This window comes from Varanus komodoensis, unplaced genomic scaffold (genome assembly GCF_004798865.1).
Source record: "Varanus komodoensis strain SLA01 unplaced genomic scaffold, ASM479886v1 scaffold7_3, whole genome shotgun sequence".
Classification (NCBI taxonomy): domain Eukaryota; kingdom Metazoa; phylum Chordata; class Lepidosauria; order Squamata; family Varanidae; genus Varanus; species Varanus komodoensis.
The window spans coordinates 9,370,560-9,396,304 of record NW_025336480.1 but is presented as its reverse complement, the minus strand read 5'-3'; the positions used below and the strand labels follow the sequence as shown (position 1 = coordinate 9,396,304).

At 40.8% G+C, this 25,745-nt stretch overlaps 1 protein-coding gene across 1 annotated transcript; it reads right to left on the bottom strand.

Moving 5' to 3' along the window:
* Positions 1-321: 321 nt before the first annotated feature.
* Positions 322-21,458, bottom strand: MEIKIN (meiotic kinetochore factor). The gene is made up of 13 exons (XM_044454600.1): positions 21,417-21,458; positions 20,270-20,489; positions 16,724-16,814; positions 16,310-16,385; positions 14,536-14,596; positions 13,223-13,363; positions 12,465-12,609; positions 11,446-11,470; positions 4,717-4,899; positions 3,898-3,981; positions 1,921-2,046; positions 1,404-1,524; positions 322-592 (listed from the first exon to the last, which is right to left on the bottom strand). Exons 2-13 carry the CDS (start codon positions 20,448-20,450, stop codon positions 546-548), a joined length of 1,281 nt encoding a protein of 426 aa, XP_044310535.1. The 5' UTR covers positions 20,451-20,489; positions 21,417-21,458; the 3' UTR covers positions 322-545.
* Between the last annotated feature and the right edge of the window lie 4,287 nt (positions 21,459-25,745).

Genomic DNA, 25,745 nt, shown 5'->3' with positions numbered 1-25,745 from the left:
CAATACAGAACAATCACATATAGAACATGAAGCAAAATAATCACATCCAAGCTAATAATTCTTAAACATTATTCCCACCTGCCAAAATACATACCCTGAAATATATTTGTTCACAACTTTCTTTAAAAATATCACTAGTATTTCAAATTTAACAACATCCAAATGTTCAGTTGAGCCTCTTCCTACATTTCAATTGTCTTCATTTCCTCTTTTTTCATTTATATCAAGTCAAATATTTTTATTATGTGTCTTTGACCGAACAGTCACTAAAGTAGTAAATACTTTTCTGCATAGTAGGAATAAAGATCCAAAACTCACATTTGACTACATCTGAAAACTGGAAATAAATATTGACATCCATAGGATCTAAGTGTAATGTTAAGAACATTACTCCCATTCATTCAAATAGAACTTGAGTATTAATTACCTTTTACTGATTGCACCTTGTTCATACAATTGTAGCTGTACAGGGTTCTATAAGGTGCTCCTTTTTTCCCACTTTACAGAAGGGCTTTCCATCATGTTCCCTTGACCTATGGAAGCACTCATCTGTCATTGTTGCTCTCCCAGTTTTCTGAACTTGCAATAATATCTGAAAAACAAATCAATTTTCATTGGAAATGATGTCTCAATTTCTCTTTTTGCAGATACACTTTAGTATTTTGGGGAACTCGAGTAATAGTTCATCGGAGAACTGCATAATTCCAGCAAAAGACAACTCAGACTTTTCCACCAAGTTGTCCTACAAAACGTGATAAATGCAGCCCCTTTTCTGTAAACAAGTTTTTGAAGGATGTAACACCCAAACACCCAAATATACTACCAATAACCTTTTTGATAACATTGAAGATAAGAATTTAAATATATGTTATGACTAACAGTTAACACTAAAGGGTACTATTATGCTTTTTTTAATTCCCTATAACAAAACAAAAAAGTTTAGACTAACAAACATGCCTTTCAGTCTCAGTGTCACCAATTAAAATATGCCCTTGCAAATTAACCAAGATAATTAGAGTGATTAAACTTTTCAGGCCACCTTGCTTTGGTCTCCATTTTCAACATTAAAAATGGTGGTCAATACATCAGGATTTGCCCCAAGCTATCCAGCATGTTTATTCCAATGGTATCCCACTTTTTAAAAAATCAAAAATGACAATCAAGGAAGCCCCAGAAAGTTTGTGGCTGAATAAGGATTTGAACACAAGCTCCAATGGGATGCCCTTACTTAGTCCTGCCAATTTCTGCTTTAGAATCTTACAAAGAAGTGAATTAAGTTTTGCATGAATACCTTCAGTCAATGGCGGAGCTATGGACCTTTTAAAAATAAAAACAAAATCCTAAGTAATTCCTGCTGCTCTCATAGTAAAGGCATATTCTGCATCCCTTCCTTCTCACTTTACCTTCAGTTGATTCTGGTGGAAAGAATGTTTTTCTGTTCAGTGGATGTTGGATAACTTTCACTGGTCTCAATCCTGGTGAAGCTTTAATGATAGAGCAGATTTCTGGTTTGTTTCGCAAATGCTGAAAGACATGGGGAAAAAAACATGGATCCAAAACATTATTCCAGCAGTAGCAGGCTCTTGCTTGAGAGCAATCAGTGCTTCAAGGCAACCCAGCTTCAGTTAGGCTGTCCTCATTTTCAGCTTGCTTCTGACCTTACATTTTGCATGAAAGGCATATGTTCTGGGCCAGCCATCAGTCTTATCTGCTGTCTTGCTTCAGCTGAATTGGTCTTTATTTACATATAAATGTATAATAAGACTGTGCGATAATGTGACATCTCTTTAAATGCCACATCTACCTTTACATGTCCATTCAATTCAGTGCTGCTCATCTTCCTATGTTATCTTTATTACAACAGCAATTCCAAAGTATTTTAAAGTAGCACTGAAACAGGAAAAAAAAACTATGTATAACCTGACGAATCATCCTTTCTGGAGACAGAGACACAGGAACAATTTCTTCTGAATTGATATACAGACTACTTGTATTTGGCAAGATGTCTTCACTTTGAGAGACCTTGTGCACAGAGGACAAATCCAGCTATACCAAAGCAAAATAAAAGAGCAAGAAATTATTTTAGTGTGAATTAAAATATGCAAACCTATACTAGGAGATGCAATCTTATGGCCACAGGATAATTTGGAGTCCTACTCCAATGTCAGAGAAGTGCTCTGAGGTTGGAGCTGGGACTTTGAATTTAGAGCACCTTCTCTGTGTTCTTACAGCCACATGGTTCTTTTAGTACCAACTGCAGCTCCAAAGCTGTAAGACTAACCCCAGAGCCAGTGCTGTCAGAGAAAAGTGGGGTAGGCATTCCAGGGGAAGAAGAGAAGGCTATAAAGCATCCTGGTTGTACTACTGTCTCCTCTCTTTGCAAGTCAGGGCTGAACACTTAAGATGGCTGAAACCAGCTGTTTGCTTTGGAGAACAGGAGGAGCACTGACAATTCTCAGCTCCATGCTCCTCTTGCCCTTCATCGGATGCTTGTAATTCTCTGAGTTTGGTGGCTTATGGGAAGCCATGTTGGATGGTCCCATGAGTATCTTAAAAGGAGTGAATCAGCAGATGGGGAGAGCTTCTTTAGCAGGATTGTTTTCAAGCTGTGTCACTTCTAAATCTCCAAAGCAGTTTGCTACTGAAATTCAGCAGTGGCTTTTTGACACCAAACTGTTGAATTTTATCCACACAGCAAGGCTGTACATTGTCCATCCCAGTTCTAAGATTAGCTCTTCCACATGTAGAACCTCATCCTACATTTTGCCTATGCAACTTGTCAGGGTCTTGAAAAAGAAAACAGTCTGTTTGTCAGAGACAGTGCTGCAATTTCTTTGTCACACTCCTACACATCTCTGTGGACCCAGGGGTAATGGTAGATCATCACAAGACAAAGGGACACTTACTTTGTGAACTGGGTGAAAATTTAGTATAGCAATCTTGAGAGTTCCAGAATAAATATCTACCAGTTTTCCAGTTCCCTTGAATGATGAATAAGGCAAATGAGAGCAATTTTATATTGTTTTTGTTTGAGCTTCTGTTAGAAGAACCAGTGAAACAAACTGGCTGAAGCAGACTGGGAAAGGCTTTAGCTGACATCCCTACTCAGTTATGAGCCCCAGCTTGAGTCACCCCCCCCTCCACTGCTGAATCTCCTTCAACTATTTCCAGTGTTAAATCTTTTGTAGCTATGGGTCTGTTAGTACAATCATTCTGAACTTTTTTTCCACAACCACACAGTTAAAAGTAATTCAATGCATATTGTCTACATCAGTCAATGAGACATCCCTTCTCTGAATTACTTGAATTACTTGAATAAGGTGTGGACATGTTCACACTCACTTAAATATACAAAATCCAAAGTTACCAATAAACAATTTTCTCTTCTCTTAAATATTCCTCATAGGAGTATTCTAAGAGTAACATGGAAGACAAGCAACCATGCCTGTTACTCTTTGCTTCTGAAAAGGGTGCATAAAATATTCATAAATAAAAACAAAACAGATGGAAAAGCGATTAGTAGTTTAAGTAATAGATATGCTCAAGCATACAACTTTGTTTCTGCATTATGGACACCAATATCATGCAATTTACAAAAGTGTCTACTTTGCCACACATTTGGAAGGCGGAACACCCGCTGTCCCAATTCACACTCTGACTGGCACTTTTTATTTCTGTGATTAGCGTATTTTCTGTGTAGGGAAGCCTTACATAGAAGTGGCCCTCAGTTTCCCAACAGCTGTTTACACAATCTGATAAACTTTAGCAGTTACCTCAGACTGGTTTTGAAAAGTTAATTTGGGTTTGATTAAAAATGCAGCAATAGGGCACATTTCTTTCAATTTTATCATTGCATGAAGAAAAAGCACAAAATGGCTGTCAAGAGATTTCACTAACCTCTAAATCTTCTGGCTGCAGAAGTGCTGTACTTGTTAGGAAATCTTTATTCTTTCTTATGTTCACTGCTCTAGACCTAATCTCCTATAAAGATATACAACTGCATCAAAAGCAAGTTCCCAGAGCTGCTGTTAATTTGAAAATATTTCATTTTCTACATATGAAAACAGTATTCTACTTGCAGTTCCATTTCAGTTTCTACATTTATGTTTAAAATGAATTCCTTCACAGGAGGGAAATCCTTTTGACATAGATAAGTGGATTCTTCTCCAAACAGCATACTTCATATCTGTCACTGGATACTTTGAACTCATTTTGGACACAGAAGTTCACTGCTTTGGATAAAGAGATTTAAGGAAGAACTATTCATGAAAACCAAACTAAGTTAGTCAGGCCTTGGTTGGACTTTATGAAATGATGCAGTAGATATAAGTGGGAAGCAGGATAGAGGAGACAGGTGGAGGTGGGAGGTAACACCAGACTTCTGTGCCATGGAGTTCTCCAGATGGTGCTGCTGGTGGTATTTCTATACACTTTTACGTGAATACAATAGATGCCTTCTTCAGACCTCCCTGTTCAATACAGTGGAGATTGAAGGGTAGGCAGTTTTCCCCACTCAGGTATCTTCCAGACAATTTGAACATCAGCTCCAATCATCCCCAGTTAGCATGGTCAATGGCCAGGAATGTTGGGTTTTGTAGTCCAAAACAGCTGAATGGCAACAGGTTGAAGAAAGCTTTTATGTGCTCTTCAAACATCACGCTTAAGGGCACCACTGTCTTAAACATGGTGGGAGAAGCCCAGGACAAAACCACTTACCATGTCAGCATCTGACAGTTTGGAAAGAAATGCTTCAGCTGTGCCTGTACAAGATATGGCTGACTGGTTTCTTCCAACTGAACCCAGTATGACAGGAGAAGATGAGGAAGCTGTATTTTCTAACAGGTTTTTGAACTTTATTTTTTTCCTGCACTTCATTTTCCTGGGCTGCTGATTGTCAATCTACAATAATATAAAGAACCGTATTAGTGCAAAATCGGAACCCAGAAGGAATACTGTTACAGCATTTAGAGTGATCAAACTGCTTTAAATCCATTGTCTCAGTAATGTTTACAACAACAGCTTGTGTCAGGTCAGGTTTATTACTACCTTTTTGTAGGGAATGAAAGAGGGAGATTGAAAGAGGTAGTGCCTTAGGTAAGGCCACATACTGAGTCCATGGGAGAGGAAAGTTAAGATTTGAATCGATAGTTGCTTGTTTCATAATCTCATACTGCACTTGCTCTTATATAATATGAAACAGAAGTCAAGGGGGAAAATGGTCAATTTATAAGTGCATTATTTTTTAAAATAATTAAATTATGTTGAAATTAAACACTACCTTTGTAAAACATCTTGCTAGGTACCCATTTAAGCTAAGGTCAAGAAAATGAATGACAATTTTAATGTTATATTTTCAGGTTTAAATCATTTTCATGCAGTGCACCTAAATCCAGACTTAAGTACCCTATGCTTAAATTGATTACAACAAATATTTCCCATTAAAACTATTCAATTAATGCTATAATACAGGGATGGGCAGTTTGTGGATTCCCAGATGTTTTGGCCTACAACACCAATGAGCCATCACAATCAGCTATGCTGCTAGGGTTGATTGGAGTTGTAGGGTAAACAGTTGGAAAGCTATGAGTTCCCCACTCCTGCTATACTGGAAATCCACTTGTAGGTTGCTTTATTTGGAAGAGCGTTGTTACAATACCACCAGTGTTAGGGTAGCACCACATTTTACAAAGCAAGCCCAGGCTCCCTGTATGTGCCTTGCATAGCTACTGCATGGGAGGGGAGCATTCACACCTGTGAAGCACCTGAATGGGAGGGGAAAGGATAACCCTTTTCCTATTTCTCACTCAGCATCCTCTCCCCACAGCCAGTATCTTCCCCTTCTCCTTTCACCGAGCCAACATCAAGACCAGAAAAAAAATCTAGTGCATGCGGGGTGGGAGTGGGGTGCACTTAAGAAGAGAAACTATGGAGGTAAAACCAGCAAGCAAACAGTTAAGTAGTTCCTTCTATTTAGCAAGGTGCACCTGCAAATGTTTTCCCATACTATTAAATTGCAAGCATGTTTGTTAAAGTAACACGCAGTTCTCTCTGTAACAGACCCTGCCCCATACAATAATGGCAAGAGAACTATTATAATCCCGGGCAAAATAAACTTGTAATGATTAATAGCTTGATATTCCAAAAAGTCATGGGATGTTCCTGCACTCTTCCAGAATGGGAGGGGAGTTAGATATTCCCTGTCACGTGGGGAATAAATACCTCCACTTGTCCCGCTCTGATCAATAAGCAGGAATGTTTCAACTGAAAATTCTCACAGCCATGGCTGTAGTCAAGCAAGATGCACAATATATCCCTGCCTAAGGGGCTTCCACTCAATGCAGTGCACACTGGGAATGTGGTTAAATACAGGAAGCACCATTCATACAGGGCAGCCTACGGCTGTTAAAACTATCACCTGTCTTTTTTGTGTTGGAGACAGTAGCAAGGCTCTAGAAGATTGTGATTCGGCTGTTTTTTCCTTTGTAGACAACAGTTTGCATGCTTCCCCCCCTGCAAAACAGCAGCAGCAACAACGAAACATTTGGAGTAGCTTGAGCAGAGGGGGAGCTGCCATTTGCCAGGCTCATTTTCAACTGCAGTTTGTTGAGTTGCAGTGTCATTCCTTTAGTCCCATTTTCTGAGCTTTGAACCACCCCTTAATGCTGCAGCCTGTCTTTTCACTCAAAATCACTCCACATGGGTGTAATGAGATTCTAAAACTGTATTTGTGCTTGCAAGTCTGAAGCGGGGCTTGGGGGGGGGTACTTCAGATGAATCAGTTCTCACAGCTCTGGTTACCATGGCAACCAAGAAAGATGGGGTGCAGGCTGCACTAGCCAGAAAAAGCCACTCCGTTTTGTAGGTTTGCCCTGCCAGCAGCCAAAGTCCTGCCCTGCTGCTGTACCAACACACCAATCCAGTCTGAGGTTGCCTGACCTCAGGGGCTGGGAGAGGCAGCAACATTTTGAAACATTCTTCTTGTGCCCCCAGCCCATTTCTGCTTTCTTCCCTCTTTCATGCTCACCCTCCTCCTCTCTGGCTCGATAGCACTACTCCCCAGCCCACATCCTAGTTGACTTTTCTCACCCCTCCCCTTTTTCCAGCCTAACAATGGGGGTGGGGAGAGCCACTTTTTCACAAATTCACCCAGTTTTGTCCTTCCAAAACTGAATAAACATGGAAGGAGGTGGGGGAAAGGAGAAGGAACTTGACAGCTGCTGTAAGAGAAGAGGTTAGCAGGAAAAACTGGAAGGGGTTTCATCTGAGTAGCTAATATTTTGTACCCTGGCCTTTTTATAAATGTAGTGTTGAAAAGTGGACTATGCTCTAGCAAAAATGACACACACTGTAAGTGCACAGAACAAATGTCTACAGCCAAATAGCTGTGGTAGATGGGAAAGTATTTCAGTGAAGTCCTGGTAATAGAAATTGAGGCAGTTGCGGTGGAGACTAGTGTTCTCTAGAAACTTACATATATTCTGGTTTATAGGGAAACAACGCAGCTGGTAATTTTAGACTACAGAGTGTAACACTCTTACCAGGGATGGGCGGGGGTCGGGGGGGAGCTTTAGGCGGCTTTGTGTATTTGTATGTATTTCTAGATCACCCAATAGCCAAAGCTCTCCTCGTTACTTCAGCTGTGAAAGCGCATTCACATTTTCCTTCTCCCTCCTTCCCCACAGCCATTCTACGCTTTACAGTTGATTCTATATTTCTCATGTGTTAGAGCAAGCAAACACTGCTTACCAGTCTTAAATTATATCATATGATATACCATATCATATCATAGCAGTGTCACTATGAAGTTTGCCTCTGCCTTTTAGATGCTAAACATATTTACTTGGGAATAAGCACTATTTAGTTGAAGGGGAAAATATTTGTAAGTAAAAAATAATAATAAAATAGGCAACCATAATCTCATCCATCACTAGCCATCTGCTCCAAACAGAAAATGTTTTTAGAAATAAGAACAAAGTATACTGCAGGTCTATGAGTTGGGGCTACCTAAACCTAATTGTGGGGTGCATAAGGGCAGTGGCTTTTTCAATAACATACGCTGGTTATTACTGGCACTGGACTGACATGAGGGACAGGGACTTGCGTTACCAAGAGACCACTTCCTGCTTGCTTAGAGCATGGCCCTCCCCTTCTGGGAAGGGCCCTCTGCTAAAACAGTGCACGGCTTTTGAATATCCCGCAGGAGCATTACTTGAGTGGACATTACAACATTTAAAATGCAGCTACTGTGCAAGTCCAACTGCCTCAAAAGCCACATATTTTGAAATCATTTAATGAGCTACACTTATTTTTCACTATATTTATTTTTTCTATAAATTTTCCTGCTGGCTAGGAATGCCATGATAAATACCATGATAAACTGATAAATACTATGTCTGGTGGATCATTTATGGAAATCCTGACAAGGAAAAGCATGGATATAAAGATGCCTCAGGAATCACTATGTGGTTCAAAAAAGAAAACATGGGGTAGCACAGAAAGGAAGTATTATACAACCTCAAGAGAATTGCCCCAGAGCTAGCATGTGTATACAGTTTGTGCATTGCTTCATTGTGTGTTGCGCCCCTTAACCTAAAAGATCTTCTTTCTCATCTTTTACCTTGCTTCACTCAAGTCAGGGAAACAGTGCAAATGATGAAAAGGAAGCTGTTTTAAGTTAAGGGAATGTTAGTATGAGAATTGCCATCAAAAGCTTTTCTAGCTGACACTGTTTCCAGTTTCTACTTCCAGTTTCACTGTAGAATTAAGACCAGTGATCAACATAAAATTACTTTCTTTTCCTGACTCTCCATACTTTGTGCTGCAGTACAGTAGAATAATGCATCTACACTGGTGGGGACTTGCACTTTGTTTTGCTTTGGCAAAAAAATGCTGGATTCCCTTCACTCCAGTGACAGTCCCCCCCCCCCCCCAAAAAAAAAACCCTGGATGCTGACACCATTTTAAGCACCTGTAACCAAATGCCCACCCTGCTGAGCTGACAGAGGTGGACTCAGCTGAAATGCTAAGGTCCCCCAGACTGTTGGTCTTGGAGGCTATTGACATCCATGCTGAAAACACCTTATCTGGGGCAGCTCAGGATTCCATGACAGCCATGGGACCGTCTCAACGTATCACTGCCTCAACACATGTAGCAAGCCACAGTATGGATTTGTTCTTGTTCTTGTTGTTGTCTTTTTTTTTTTTCTCCAGCTGGGCATGGAAATAGGGATCTGAAAGTGAGGGACTTCCAGTGGGAGACTTTGAGCTGATTGGCGGGAGGTTTAGGAGAGATAAAAGGAAGGACTTCTTCACACAGCGTATAGTGTAACTATGGAATTCGCTGTCATGGGAAGTGGTGATGTCCACCAATCTGGATGGCTTTTAAAAGGGATTGGACAGATTCATGAGGGATGAGGTTCTCAGTGGCTACTAGCCTGACTATGTGCTACCTCCTTTGCCAGAGTAGATCACTGTGCTAGATTACTCTGCATGGGACTGCCATTGAATACAGTTCAGCATCTCCACCTTGTACAAAATGTGGCGGCCAGACTAATATCCAGAACTAGATGGTCCAAACATATAACTCCAGTTCTGACCTGCTTGCACAGGCTGCCTACATGCTTCTCAGCCAGATTCAGAGTTTTGGTCTTAACTTATAAAGTCTATAAACCTATACATGGCTTGGGCGAACCTCTCTTCCAACTGCAATCTACCAGGATATTACGTTCAATATCATTACGTTCAAATGCCACCTCCAAGGTGATGGTAAGGAGGAGGAGTGCCTTCTCTGTGGTAGCCCCCAAATTACAGAATGATCACCTGGAGCCAACTTTACTATCTTTTGGCACCAGATTAAAACTGTTCACTTTAGAAACTCCAAATAGCAGATGGAGGTGCTATTTGGAGTAGGATGGTGTAACTTAGTGTCCTGCAACAGCAGGGGGTTGGACCACATGGCCTTGATGGCCCCTTCCAATTCTACTATTCTATGAGGTGAGAAGTATTGCCACTGTCAGCCTTTTTTGAGCAGGCTTAGTGGTATGGACCGGTTTTAGTTGCTTGGTTTAAAATGTGGTTTTAATGTTTAATGCAAATTTATGATTACTTGTTGTTTTATTCTATATTGTATTTTACGACATTTATATTAACTGTCGCACCGAACCCAGAGAGCTTTGACTACTGGGAAGTATAGAAATTAAAGAAATAAACTGAGTAGGAATGATAAGTGCACAATAAAGACTCCAAATCTTGACAAAGAGGGGCAATTTCAAATATAATTAGAAGGGCAACATCATACCACAGGTCCCTGACAGGTCCCTGACATGAACATATTTCAATACCATTTAACAAAAATAAATCTCTTAGCTGGATCATTAATTTGTTCATGACAGTTTTCTTATTTTCAGCATTATTATTTACCTGGTGCCAGGGTTGAAGCATTTGTCAATTCAGAATGCAGTTTCTGCTTGGATGTTCTGTCGCTGATGGAGAAACTAAAGTGTTAGCCTCTCTCCCCTTTTCCCCTCCTCTCTAAAAGCATTCAAAAACCAAGAAAGGAGTTACTAGCTTAGCTGCTCATAAAAGTTTCCAAGGTGGAAGAGCAAAGATATTTCTTCCCCAATAGCCAACAGCACTTTATATATATTGGAAACCAGTCAAGAGGCCAATTCATATGGTCAATTTTGTCCTAACATGATGCTCTACCAGCATCCCTGGAGATGCATTTGTGTCTGGAAAAAGCCTTCTGAAAGAGGGGATCTCCATGGTTACAGTTGCTACATCTCAGCAACAATTTCCAGGACTGAGGCAGCAGCTACTTCAATCGGGGGAGATTCCCAGACATGGGAAACAAGAATGGCGGGAGCACCCAGGTTTCCTATGGCACATTCTCTACACAAATGCCCTTCAGGGAGTAATTGTGGGAAGACAAAACTGAATGTGCGGAATAGCCTAATGAGAAGCCGTGGAAGCTTTTGATTACAAAACTGCAGTGTGCAACATAAAAGGACATTGACATCAAGCACTCATGATCTCATCCAGAATCACGGGGGAACAGGTTACTCTGGTCTGAATCCTTGGGATCCTGTGCAGACTTCTGAATAGTTACCCCCTCAACTTTGACAGCACCAATCATCAGTTCAGCGTGGCAGATTAAATTATGCTTCCACCACCACTATGATCCCATTCAACTGGTGATCCCTTAAAGATCTTCATAGACAGCAATGCTCTCTCACAATCCTAGCCAGGATGCAAGGCTTGTTTAACTGAGACTGCGATGTTGAAGGAACACATTGAGACCCCACTAAAGTTGCCTTTAACCATATCTTAATTTAGATGAATCGTGGTTTTGTGGTTACATGTTGGAGAAAACTTCCACTATGAAAGGAACAAACTCGAAGTGTCATAAACAGCAGCAATAAAAAAGCAAATCTTCTTATATATAACCTTGTAATGCTCCGGTATTGACCTCCTAAAGTGAAGATTAAATTCAGTAGAGCAGTATGATACTGGTAAGTAAAAGTAATGATTCTAACAGCGCAATGTGACATCATGCAGATGGCATCCCTCAATAGCCTTAGGACAAATTAAGCCTCCATCAGCACACAGGACCAGGATCCCAAGGCACACCTTCTCTGCTCAAAGACAGGAGGGATGGGGAGGATTTGCATGAGGTAAGTGGTAAGAGGCAGCATTTAATCTCCCAGCCACTCACTGCCCTTCTCATCTGATTTGCAGCCTCCACTTCACTATCCCCAGACAGACACAGTATCAAAACTAGGCACCCTGCACGGCCTAGGAAAAAGGTCTGCAACGTGCCTTACACATCCCACCATCACAGTGTAAGATATGGCTCAGTAATCTGGCACCCTCTACTTGGGTTTTGGCTACAACTCCTGTAAGCCCTAGCCATCATGACCAATGGTCAGCTATCATGGGAGATGTAGTCAAACATATCTGAAGCACAACAGGTAGCCTGTTCCTAGTAGACACAAGACTACTGGCTCTCTGCTGTTCCTCAGCAGAGATGGGAAACATGGTAGCCTTCCCGGTGTTGTAGAATTATAGCTCTCATCATTCCTGATCACTGGCCATGGTCAGAGATATAGTAGTAGGAATTGGATTCCAATATGTGGAAGTCTTCAGGTTCTCCCTGTGAGTTACAGCGCCACACAAAACAGGCTGTGGAGAATATCTTCCCCAGCAGGTCTCAGGGAGAAGGCAAACTGGTAACTCCCTGATTCCTCCTTGAAAATTATCCACACTGCCACAGTGCAGAAGGAGCAACCCAAGTTACCACATCCCTGCTCACTGCTGCACATTTAATTCCACTTTGCACAGAATTGCCGTTCGTGATTATATCCCATGGCAGTATAATTTAAACCACATTCATTTCGGTGGGTCTGCTATAAGCGGGACTAACACAGATACAACTGTTAATGTCAAATTTACAATCAAACACTTACTTAACATGCTTAGAGTTACCCAATATCTTTGAAAGATTTGGCAGCTGCTGCATCTTGTCTATGTTGATAGCTTTGCTGGTATCCAAGAGTGTTGAATTTTTGCATCGGATATGCCACCCTTCTTCAGGACTAGCAGTGCTTCCTTCTGGACAGAGAAGACAATATGGTTGTCCTCCTGATTTTGAAATATATGAAGTTCTACCAGATTAATACATTTGTAAGAAATGATTCTGAATTCCCATAGATTTCAATGGCAGTAACAAGATGTTGATGACTGAGATAAAGTTTTATTATGAAAACCATCTAGAGAGCCATGCGGCTAAGAGACAGTATACAAAAATGCTAAATAATAAGTTGCAAAGACTCTATATCCCCTTAAAACAAATTACTGAAGATATAATCTGAAATAACTGGCTGCCTATGCATGGAGGATTGCTTTATCTCCAGAACTGGGCAAACAGAAATTTCAGTTCAACTCAGGAGTCGCCACATTAAACCTTACAAGAAGAAAGCACATTCTGAACTCATACTTTTGATTAAAGAAACAGCCCCTGTGCACACATTAAGAGGCATTTGGCAACTACCGATTAGCTCAGCTTAATTCACATGCTTATATGAGGGACTTGGCTGAACAAATAAAAAAGCAATTTATCAGTGCCATATATTCTAATTTTCACAAACAAAAATACAGATGTATTCAGGGATACAGCCTTCCTCAACTACATTCCTCTCACATGTACAACATAAAAAGTGTATACCTAAACTTCTTTCCTCCCTAAAGATTTCAGGTGATGAATAACTACATGTATAGTCACTAAGTTCTGTATCGCAGCACATGGTAGAATCTGCATCCAAACAGTGCAGCAGGAAGTCTGAAACACCTGTGGGCAGAGTCATTCCTGGAATTAAAAGGCAAAACATAAATGCATTGTTCAAACTTGAAATTACCTGTTTTGCATAATACTGTCTGAGTAAGGGCACAATATTCAATTTTGGAAAGGGATGCATATTTTATTTTTAAGAGTTTGATTTGGATACATAGAGTAGGGTAATAACGTATCAGTACAGAATATGGAAGGATTTTTTCCTGTAGCTTAATCTTCCATGTAAAGATTCCTCAGAGTAACAGTTTGTTTCAGCTCCTGCATAAGCAGAGGAAATTACAAATGTGAATACTAGAAAATTACCTGGTCCCAATGGGTTTACAATTGAGTGGTATAAAAACCTTTTCTAGTTTCTTGGTTCTAAAACTACTTGGTTTGCATTCTTGTATGTTTCAATTGGACTCTCTCTGCATTAGTTAAATAGTGGCTCTATTACAATCATTCCCAAGCCTAAGCAAGGATTATACTTATTGTGCCAATTGTCAACACCTTTCATTAATTAATGTAGATGTTAAAATACTGACACCAATTTTGCCCAATAGACAGCAACACATTATTACAGTGCTAATTCAACCAGAATTTATTAAACACCAACAGAGAGACAGTAGTATCAGACTGCTTATCAACTTAACTGCATAAATGTGTTGGCCTGAAGGGGAACACACTCTGGCCTCTACCACCAACCAGGAAACCAAACACAATTCCCAAGGAAGAGAATTCCCCAACAACAAGGCCACCACTAAAAAATCCTTCTTATTCATTCCTGCCAGCAGGCACATAAACCAAGTTTCTAGGCCTATCTTACCTAGCCAGATTTATAAACATAGAGCAAGTCAGAAAGGGTCTTCCTGGGCTATCTAGTCTGACCTCTGGCTCCAGCCACCTCCACTCATGACATGCCACACAGGTGCAGGCAGTCCTTCAAATAGCATGTACAAAGCCATTTAGGGCCCCAAAGGTAACAGGCAGCATTTTGCACCAAGGCCAGAAAAATTATTATTAAATGTCTCTTCCTTTAATTCACATTTTTATTTTAACAATTTCTCTACTATGTTTTGGCAGAAATCACCAAAGGTAATATACATCAGCTGAAAATAATAAATATTAGTCAATTAAGAACAGTTAAAAATTCAGCACATACTTGGAAGTCAAGACTTCTTGACCCTGGTAGACACAAGCACACTCACCTGAAGCAGTTTCACTGTTTCTTGGGCTCTTTTTACTTGCAGAGTTCAACTGCAAAGAATCCTAAAACCAACAATGAAGATGCAGATGACAAAGCCTGATGTGGCTGAAACCTTAACTTCTGCTTCTCATGCTGCAAAATCCACAGTGCCAACTCCAGACTTTGGAGGGCTCTTGGGCAAGGCACTATCAAGGCAGCTCTCCTTTAGTGAGTCTACCTTCCTGCTCCCATTGTCCCCAGCTGCTCTTGCTTCTCCTGATCAGTACTTCCACTCCCTTGTTTGGCAGGGAGGGAGTCAGTGAGCAAGTAACAGCATGTGCTTGTTCCTCCTTGTCACCCCCACCCCATCTGGGTCAGATGACAAGTGGGGCCGAAGCGAGTCTTCATGGTGAAAAGAAAGAACAAGACCAAGAGGCTCTTGGCAGTTAGGCCCAAGCTGAGGTGTGGGCCCTTGACAGGCGCCCAACCACTCCTACCCTTGATGCTGGACCTACAGTACTTCCTGGAAAAAATCCTTCTAAGCAAAGATTTTCTTACCCAGTCACCTGTTAGGCTCTGTTATTGCTTTTGTATTTATTTACATATATTTATAAGCTGCCTATAATTGCGGAAGCCTTCCTAGGTGCTTACAATGCAAAACATACCAATAAAGTAAAAACACATTAAAAACCAATTAAAACATAATAAATTACACATCTATAAAAGCAATTAAAAAGGGCCACAGCATACAGGCTAAACATTAAAATTTCCCAAAAAGAACAAAATATTCTCCAAGATGGGACCAGTTAAGTTGGGTACCTGACATTAATGGCTACAGGGAAACCTTTTTAAATAACTTCAATTATTTTGGCAGGATGGAATGGGAAAGTGGTGTTTTTTGTTTTGTTTTCATCCTTGCTACCCAAATAGCCACAGAATTAATATAATTTTTGCCAACTTTCAAAACCATAGTTTCCTAGTATGGCATATGACATAAAAGCTGTACACTTTGAAGTCACAAACACATCATAAAAGCACATTACATTTAAAAAGCACGTAACTTGTAATAAAATATAGCTTCAAACATCCACTTTTGCTACAGTTGGATGTTTGAAGCTGTATTTCAGCTATATTTTAGACAAAAACTTTCCAATTAAAAGCCAGAGAAAACAGGTATTTGAAACTTTCTTAAAAGCATTTACAAATATATGGGTGAACCATATATTCCTTAGGAGGGGATTCCATGGGTTAAGGACCACCACTGAGGTGGCCATCAATCCAGAAACCACCAACTTTACAGAGCTTAACAGAGGTAATCAGCAGGATCTGCAAAGATGATCTCAGAGCATAGACAGGTTCATACAGATGCAGACAGACCAGGTTACTTGCATTGCATTTTATGTATCCAAATAACCTGTCCTGCTCCATTTAGGACTTTAAAGGTCATTGCCAGTGCTATTAATCAGAGCCAGAAACACACTGGCAGCCAGCACAGCTGATGCAGAATTAGTGTAATGTGATCTAGCCCTAACATCTAGCCCTAACAAGGACTTAGGAGCCGCATTCTGCACAAGCTGAAGCTTCTAAGTAGTTTTCAAAGGCAGTCCCACACAGTAGAGTCCCAGTCTGGCTATAACGAGTGCATGCATAACTGAAGCTAGATCCGCTTTCCCCAGATAGAGTTACAGCTGATTTTACAACTGACATTGGTAAAAGGAACTCTGGTTATTGCCAGCACCTGTGCTTCCACAGTCAGATTTATTAAGGGATCAGAGGTTAAATAATAGTATTCATACCTTTAATACAGTGTCTGTTTCACTGATATCTATATTCTTCTCCACACATCTGTTTTCATTGTAATTGAATTCAATGCTATTTAGAAGATAATACAGCACAATTAGGGACCTCTATTTTCAATAAGACATTTGAAATCTTTTCTGATATTTAGAACGTCATCTGGACAAATGGGGACTGCTCTTAATTTGAAGCTTAATATGATTCATCAACATGAATCCTATGATTCCCAAAGGAGCAACTCATACTATTGTTGCTCAAGGAATGTTGTTGAAAATAGGGCAAGTTTGTCTTACCCTGGCAATAATGCCTAAACATACAGTACACATTTACTGGCCATATCATATATAGCTCCCCCCCCCATCCCTTCACCTCAATCAAATAATAGACTATTTGGAATGACAACTATACTACACCTTTGTTCAGCTGAAAGGCAACCCATCGGGGCCACATCAGAGGTTTCTTGAATCTTTGGTAAAGCTGTTGCAATGGTATTCCCAAACTGCTCTATGGAAAAATGAGTATTTTCTCAAACCATCACAATGCACAAAAAAGAATCACATGTTTAATATCTTTTATCTTACAACCTGAACCTAAGTCAAAGTCCTGCATACATCCAAAGGACTTGTTTTGACATTAAAAATTAAGAATCGATCCTCTGCCTCTCCCTCTAACACCCACAATCACTTGGATGCCCTAGTATTATTGCCACTTCTGCTACTACATAAATTAATTTTACCAAATTTTTAGCCAAAAAATGGCTCTCAGAGTGGCTTATGAAGAGCCATAATCAGGCTGTCCCTTTAGGCTTATAGTGCAAGGACTGGATCCAAAAGTAAAAGGGATTGGGAAGGAGAAGAAAAAAAGCTAATTCTGACATAAGTTGAAGCGTTTTTGTCTGAGTTCTTTCTGGCAGAAAAAGGCAAAGCAAGCTCCCTGCAGCTCTTCCTTCTCTGACCAATGGAGAGGTGATCTGGTTGACCATGATCTTCCAAGAAACAATGGTAGCAGCTTTCCAGTGGCCTTAACACAGCTTTGAGATCTATCATTAAACTCTCTCTCGAGAAATTTGCCATTAGGTTTTACTATAAGCATCGTTGTCTCAGAGTATGAAAAAGAAGCAAAGCCATCCCGATGCAAAAAGTCCCAAGCAAGTTTACTGCATCTTCCAAAGGAGAAATGCTCCCCCTTCTGGCAAATTAGTTTATTACACTTCATAAATAGTCAAGAAAAGAATTTCAGTGTGCTGTTACAGGAGCGGCATAAGTTGAATCCTGCTAGTTTTATTGAGGTGGAAGGAGCAGCATTCTCCTTTCATTGTTCATGTGGAGACAAAATTTCATAAGTGTAGCCCATCTGGTAAGAATCTATCCATGATCATTTTCAAAGGAACCCTTTGAAAGGATCAAATGCTAAGGGTATTCCCTGCAAAGCAAACCCAGTGCAGAATTCATTGCATGAATACCTTTTCTATCCCACCAAGAACAATGGGACAACTTATGTTTGGTGACAGATAAAAACAGGTGTCCCAACTCAGTGAAGCCTGCATGCAACTCTTAAAAATGGTTGCTTCCAAATATGGTTAGAAATACATTCCTTTAATACACTGAATTTCATGAGAAGTCTCCAAAAGAGCAGCCCTGGGACAATTGCCAGTCTTCAACTATGCATCAGTGTCCTGACTGTAAAAGTACATATTTATATGCCACATTAAGTAACTGGAACCCAATTCTTGCTGCTAAAGGGTTTCTAGAGCTGAAACACAATCAGAGCACAACATTCTCCCATCCCAATACCTCTTAAGAATGCATAAATCAAGGACTCTAAGAGTACAGAAAACAACCACTTTAGAGTCAATATTACAGAAGTGACGCATGAACCATTTCTAGAGGAAATATTTTTCAAAGCTCTCCCAGGGGAGAGGGGAAACAGTGGTCTTCTAGGTGCTGTGGATTTCAGCTCCCTTCATCCTTCACCAATTGGCCAGGTGGGCTGAGTCTAACAGAATGTGTAGTACAGCAGCTTCTGGAAGCCTACAGGTTTCCTAATTGCGGCCCTAATCCCTAGACTGGGCTGAGCAACTTTCCCTGCCACAGTTGCCTGTACCAAATTTCAGTTCTTCAGTGATAAGAAAAAAAGCTGCATTTCTGCCATAAGACAAGGTGCACAGGGACGGCATGCCTTATGTTAATGCAAACGCACACAGTCCTAGTCATTGTGCATTCTGACATGGATTCTGACATTCTCATTCATGAAAGTGGTTTGCCCTACTGCAAAAAGCACCAGACCATGAATTGTAAAGACAGAAGAGTTTAGGCCTATAGTTCTCTAAATCATGGCCCTACTATAGTCTAAGTAGACCATGTTCAACCTGCTCAGGGTCTACAGTAATGTTAACAATTTAATACATCCCATGATCAACTTCATGCAGGATAGCTAAGGTTTTAGCTACATTGCTTCTCTTCCCAAACCATGACAGTCACATACCAAACATGCACAAAGAAGCAATTGAGGGGAGTAGGTTACAAATGCACCTCCCAAACTCCCAGGAATGTGCTTTACACCAGATAAGGCTATTTGTTCATGCAGCTCAGTACTGTCAATTATTCCTACTGGCAGCAGCACACAGTACCTTAGGAGGAGGTCTGTTTAATCAGCTGCTGCTCAGTTCCTCTCTGAAAATCTCAGGGATCAGAAACTACATACAAAGAGCATGTTCTGCCTCACTGGACCATGCAGCGCAGAGATGCAGAACCTGAGGGTCACATCCAGCCCTCCTTCCCTGGATCACTTCATGGTTTTCTAGCTTTTGCACATTTCTCCCATCCTAAAAGGGGCAATGCCTTATCTAAGGTTTGGTTATCGCCATTAACAGCTTTAAGCTAAAACATGTTGAAATTTTTGGCCCTTTTGTCTCTGACCTTGCCCACTACTGAGCTTCCCCAAAATGAAATTGAGCCTCCAGGGTGAAAGAGATTCAACATCCCTGATATAAGCCCATCCCATGCTATCCAAACATGAAGGAGCTTTCTACAACACATCACGGGAAATGAGAAATTTATCTGCCTCTAAATGCACGTTTTAAAAAGAAGTTTGAACATTCATCTTCCCTGACTGACCAGCCACCATGTTATTAGCATAATCTGATTTTAAATATCCTACTATTCTGTTCTGTTATGAACATAAGAAATTATATTGTGATATATTTTGGTGCATTTTAGAGCATGTTTTAATTGATTATTTTAAACCACCCAGAGAGCTTCAGCTACTGGGCAGTAGAGGTTAAATAAGCAAGAAACGCCATGCGGGATCAGACAAACAGTGTACCCTATCCTGCACCATGTTCACATGAGGGCAAACCAGATGCACAGAGGATCTTTCAATTATGATCTTCTCAGCCACTAGTGGACACCAACATACTGCTTCTTTTAAAGGAGGCAGAACACAGGCTATGAGGCTAGTAGCCACAAGGAGCCTTCTCCTCCACAGATTTGTCTAACTCCCTTTTAAAGGCATCCAAAAATGGTGGCCATCACTACTTTCTGTAGCAGTTGATTCCACTGTTTAATTATGAATTGTGAAGAAGCACGTCCTTTTATTTATCTGGAATCTCCCTCCAATCAGCTTCTTGTTTCTCTTTTATTCCTGTTTTTTTTCTTTTTATTGCTGAACCATGAAAGAATCTTGTCAGGGAACAGTATAAGACTCTCATAAATAATCAAATAAATACAGAGTTATGAACACCCCACTCTCTTTTCCACTATCCATTGCACAAATTTAGCACTTTATTATTTTGCCTCTATTAGGCCTACTTTCTCATCCCTACAGTTGCCACATAGTACTGTGTAGGATAGATCCATTTTTACCCATGTGCAAAGACCTAACAAATCCAACATTTAATCAAGACACACATGGAATTAGCAGGGAAAGCCAAGCTAGCTGAGTAAAACACAAACAATTACTTCTGACAGGTTTACATCCAGGCTTGGAAAGCAGAACTTGGCATGGCTGCGGTCCTTTGGCTTTAGAATGCCTTCGGCCCATAGTGACAGATGCTGCCACGCCTGGCACAGGAGAAGGACAGCGAACATTTTTTTGAGTCTGCCTCTTCCTGGAATAAGCATGCAGTTTCATCCAGTCCATCTTTGTTTGCCTTCTCTCCCTCTACAGTAACTCTGCCTACTGTAGGATAAAGAGGAAACAGAAAGAATGCAAGATGAGTTTGGTCTGTGCCCTTCAGAAGTTTTAGGACTACAGTTCCCAGTATTCCTGACCCTTGGTCATTGTGCTTGGGGATGAAAGGAGGGCACCCAGCTAAGAAATGCTGGTCTAAGAGAATCAAACCCCAAGCAAACAACAAATAAAGCACAACCTAACTCAGCTCACCTTACAGAAATGAAATAATTGGAGCAAACCTGCAAATGAATTACAGCTACTCAGCAGTAGATCCACTGAACAGAAACAAGTTTTACAGGTTGTTCTTCTCAAGGATACAGGTCTACACTACGTAACATTCTAGGAAGTTATTAGTAAACCAATTGAAGGCTACAATCCCATGCCTATGTAGTCCAAACTGTGGGATTAAGCCCACCTGATCCCATTTTAGTGAGTTCGCTACGGCTTACTTCTGAGTAGAAATGCACCATATTGTACTCTAAGGCTATTATGGGGGCAGACACCCAAAAGTTAGCATCAAATATCAGCTAACACCCCCTCCCCCAGCATCAGAAATTGAAACCGGTATTGGTTACTTCACCCGATCCTGAAAGAGTACGAATAGAAGCAGCAAAAAAGAATCATCACGTGTGTGGAAAAGCTAAAATCTTCATTTTATACTGCAACTTTAATCTTTTATATTACTTTCAAACATGTTGTGTTTTATGGTTTAAATTATCGCAAACTGCCCAAACAGCTTTAGCTAACGGGCCGTACAGAAACTTAATAGAATCCCTCCCCTCAAAAAAAGACTCCAGGAGTCAAACCCAACTGCAATTCGCTGAACCTGATCCACACCCACGTTAATTACATACACATGGGCGATGAAAGAGCCCTATTCGTTCTACTTGACTAAAACTGAAGCAAGTTACCCTCCCTTGCCAATTCCATTACGTTCAAGCTTTCGCCTGGCTTCGGAAACTTATTTAGCAAAGGCTGCAAGTGAAGCTGGTAACTGCAACTGCGCGTGGCTGGGCGAGCTGCCACCCACATTTCCTAGAGGACTCCCTCCCGCAGCAGCCCAGCCCTCGACGCCCACACGCCGCCCGCAGCGCTCGCTCGCTCCCTCGCGCCCCGCAACAAACGGAACCGCCCCCAGGTGACTGTTGGAAGCGGATGATTCAGCGGTGTTCTAATAGGCAGCGCCACCACCCAATCAATGTTCAGAATCGCTTTGCGCGATCCAGGAGACCATCCCACCGACCGCCAGCTCGCCCCGCCCTCTTCTGAAACAGGCGGGGAAGGGCAGGATTGGCAACGGTAGTGGAGTGTCTTTAACGCGTCTCCTGCTTAGCGTGGCAGCGCGACAGATCTACTGAAATATATTTTATGTTTCTGAGCTCCCTTATAAGCTAATGTTATACAGTAATTCTATGCAGTGTTATAACGATACGTTCATAGCCCGCCTTGCTTCCTTTTGCAAGGAGCCCAGGAGGCTTACTAGGTGCGGCTCCATTTGATCCTCACAAGAACCACTCTGTAAGGTGCGTCCGGCGACTGGGCTGAAGTCTCCCTGCGAGCTTATGCTCGACTGGGGAGAGGAACCCGCATCTCCCGAAGTCAGGCTAACCCTAACCGCTGCATCACGCACGCTCTCCGTGGTTAGCTGCTCGCTGGTAGAAATCGGGCGTTTCCTTTACTATATGCTGATAGTGCGTGTGTGTAGACAGACGCGTATTTTATTTATTACAGTCGAGCCCATTAGCCGAAGCGATCTCTCTCTGTGTTCTGCAGCAGAGTCTTGCGCAGTTTCACTGAACATTTTTTCAAAGGACGGTAAACTTTTGGGTTTTGATTTCATGATTTCTGGTAATTTAATTATAGAAGATCGTCCTGGGGCTTTAAAAAAGCAGTTCTTCGGTCATCGTATTCCATATTTGACGGGGCGCTAATGAAACCAGTGGGTTTGTTCTTCTACTAGCTCTTGATTGTCAAGAACATCAAGCACTAGGCTGGGATTAACGGAAAACGCATGTATTGTGACATGTAGTGTGTGGTTTTAAATTTTTTTGGCCGAAACCGAGAGATGAAAGCTCGGTTTGATCAGTAGGGGGCGCTCTGAAGTATCTGTTGAAAATTGTGGTTCATCTTCCTCAATTTCCAGTTTGGCCGCCCAGTCATGCTGATGAAAGCTCATCTCACCTGGTTCCGGTTTCCATGGCACTGGGCAGTGAACCTAAATAAAGGCAATGAGGTTGACATGCACTTAAAAAAAAAAAAATAGCGAACCAAATAGTTGGAGGTTTCCATTGTGAGAATAACGTATTTTTAAAAAATGGACACAAGAGTGTCACAATATTATGTTTTGTAATTTGTGAGCATCTCTTGCTTGTAACAGTGACATCAATTGAGATATGACCTTGGCATTCATGAACTATTTGATGTGCTCCATAAATGTGCCCAATTTTAAACCAATCCAATAAAAATCGCCATAGTTACAGCAAGTGAAAAAGTGCGGTTGATGGACACCTTTACTTCTTTGACTGCACTTTGATGTATTATTTATTTCTGTCAAATTATGGTAAAAACTACTGATGTGCCTCAAGAAAGGCAATCATGTTTTGGTAATGTTCTGAGCAGTGGCTCAAAACTTACTAACATTTTTCTTCCATAATAGTATTTTCCATCCTAGTCCCACTCCCATCAATGCAATGACCTCCCCACTCAGGACAGCCTGGTGCCAACCTTGGCATCTTTTCAGCACCAGGTTGAGACAGCCCTTTATGCTGAGGCTATTAAAGATGTACTGGAATATCTAAGGGCCTTAAGAGGATAACCCATCCCAGATGACTTTAACTTTGTACCCATGAAAATGCTGGATGAGCCCTTTGGTGTTAAGAAAATAGCAGCACCACAAATGAGCAGACCAGGTGACACCAGTACTGAGTAATGGAAGAATCTGTTAGGGTGTGATCCTGATTTGGACTGAAAAAGGTCTTCCAACTCCCAGAATTCCCCAACTAGCTGGAGGAATGATGAAAGTCCCGGAAGTTTTATTAAACATACAAAGTATGTTTTAATTTTGTGTTTTGTCAATAAACTCCAGAAGCTTGAGAGAAAAATGCAAAAGATAATCAAATACCAGATTTAAGAAATTTGCACTTTAGGGATGCAGAAAATCTTGGAAAAGCAACGGAGTGACACTTTGTTCTTTTTCTAGAGCTGGCCCAATACAGTGAAAGAAGACAAGAAGGTGCCCTTCCTCTCAGTCCACACACAAAAGCTTACTGGATTGGCAGTCAAATCTTACTTCTACACTGAAGATTGGGCACCAATCTTCCACCACACCTGAGGGCAGCAGGGAAAGCTGTTACATGGGCATCTCTGCCTTCTAGCATCTCGAAGCTGCATACTCTTGCCGGTATTTGCTGCCTGGGATAGCCCCTCACTCTGCCCCCCACCCATTTGCATTCTCTGCAGTGATCATAAAATGCATTATTATCAAGTAAGTTCATTGAACATTTCTGAAATGTTCTCCATTCCAGTATATCTCTGGTTATTAAAAAGAACAAAACAAAACCAAATCAGCATGATGTACTAAAGGCACTTATTTCTGAATTACACAGACAGTACATTGGAATAAAACAGGATTTTATAAAATATTTTATTTGTCAGTCAAGAGGAATATTAACAAGTTTGAGAAACTTGACATTTTGCCAGTTCTTTACAAAACAAAAATCCCACACTTTCCTCTCTGTATTTTTTAAGATATACATGCAGATATACCAAAACTGAAAAACTTCTTTAATTACAGTTAAGATCTTTTTTAAACACATATGTATAGGTCATTGTATTTTATCCCTTCACTTTTCTTTAGTTGAAAATAGAATAAGCAATATGTAGGAAACACTGGCTGTTTTCTCTGCTACTTTGCTGTGTTGCTCTTATTTGGATGCAGGGACATTGCTCTATTGCATGACAAACAGGATGTGAAGGCTGCACAGAAGTGCTGTTGTCTCACAGAAAAAAAATCCTGAATGGGGAACCTTGGTTGTGGCTGATATACACAGGATTTCTTTTTTCTTTCCTAAAGAAGACAGATAGTGTGACCAGATGCAAAAGTATGCAGGATTTCTGTACCTTTTAATATTTCTGTAGATGATGTTTTGCCATGTTCATGCAGAATTAAAGTTGTGCTAGCTGAAATTTCCTCTATTACAAAAGTACTAAAGAGAGGAACCCTGCTATCCTTTGCAATTGGACACTCTACAAGCAGGCTATTTATTGCTTTTTTTTTTTTTTGTTTAAATCATGGATCAAGTTCACAGTCTAACAATGTGTTCTTGTATAAGGATACTCAGAAGTAAGCCCCATGGGGCTTTAGTTTATGACCTAAACCTTTCTCCCCATATACATTTCAATAATAAAAAAGACCAAAAACCTACTTGTATGTATATCCCATGGAAATGCAAAAAAAAAAAAAGCTTTTACTTGAAGAGGCCTAAATTGGTTCCTGTTGTAATACATGGAACATGCAGTCCTTTAAAAACAGCATTGAGCTATTGTATAATTGGATATAGGTACCTGGAGTGTGATCCCAAATGCAGAGGACTACTGAATGACACTGGGTGGGGAAGACCTTCTCTGCCGGTGGGATGGTCCACCAGAGGCCACACAGAAAGCTCTATCACTGTGATGGTAAGAGGCCAAAACAGTGAGTTCTTGGGTGGCCACAGATCTGCTTGATGCAAAGACTCCTCATGCTCCTAACCTATTCCAACCTTGAGCTGGCATGGATACTTCACCACCCACTGATTTTAAGAGTGGCAGGAGGTGGTGCTAACAGATAAGCCATCTGGGAAACAGCTCTGCTGCAGAACTTCCCCCACTGCATTTTAGCATTGTTCGGCCTATCTTGACTTTTCTAGTAATTGTTCATGCCAAATATTGCTGCCCATTCCTGTTCCCACAAGACTTTTGATCATGGTAAAATTATATTTAGTACACAGATTTCTTGCTGACACTATCCTTCATTGGCGCTTTAATCAATGACTACCATTTTCCAGAAAACCTGGAAGTTTTAAGGAGGTATTAGAACTTACATATACAAATGGAACAATGGGCACATATCCACATATGAGCTCATACAGAAAAGTTTCTTCAGAAATGAAATTCACTTTAGCAGGAGCCGATTTTGGTCTACACTACTAGTTTCTCTACTTGATTGATCTGTATGGTCCTTCATTAAAGGAGATACTATAATAGAAAAACATGAGTATGTTT

Bases quoted from the DNA above. Each gene is read 5' to 3' on its own strand.
- MEIKIN (XM_044454600.1), bottom strand. From the start codon at position 20,450: ATGGACTGGATGAAACTGCATGCTTATTCCAGGAAGAGGCAGACTCAA. The intron at 13,364-14,535 runs GTGAGTGTGCTT...TTTTAATTCCAG, and splicing joins AAACAGTGAAACTGCTTCAG to GAATGACTCTGCCCACAGGT. The intron at 11,471-12,464 runs GTAAGTGTTTGA...TCTTCACTTTAG, and splicing joins GGTAACTCTAAGCATGTTAA to GAGGTCAATACCGGAGCATT.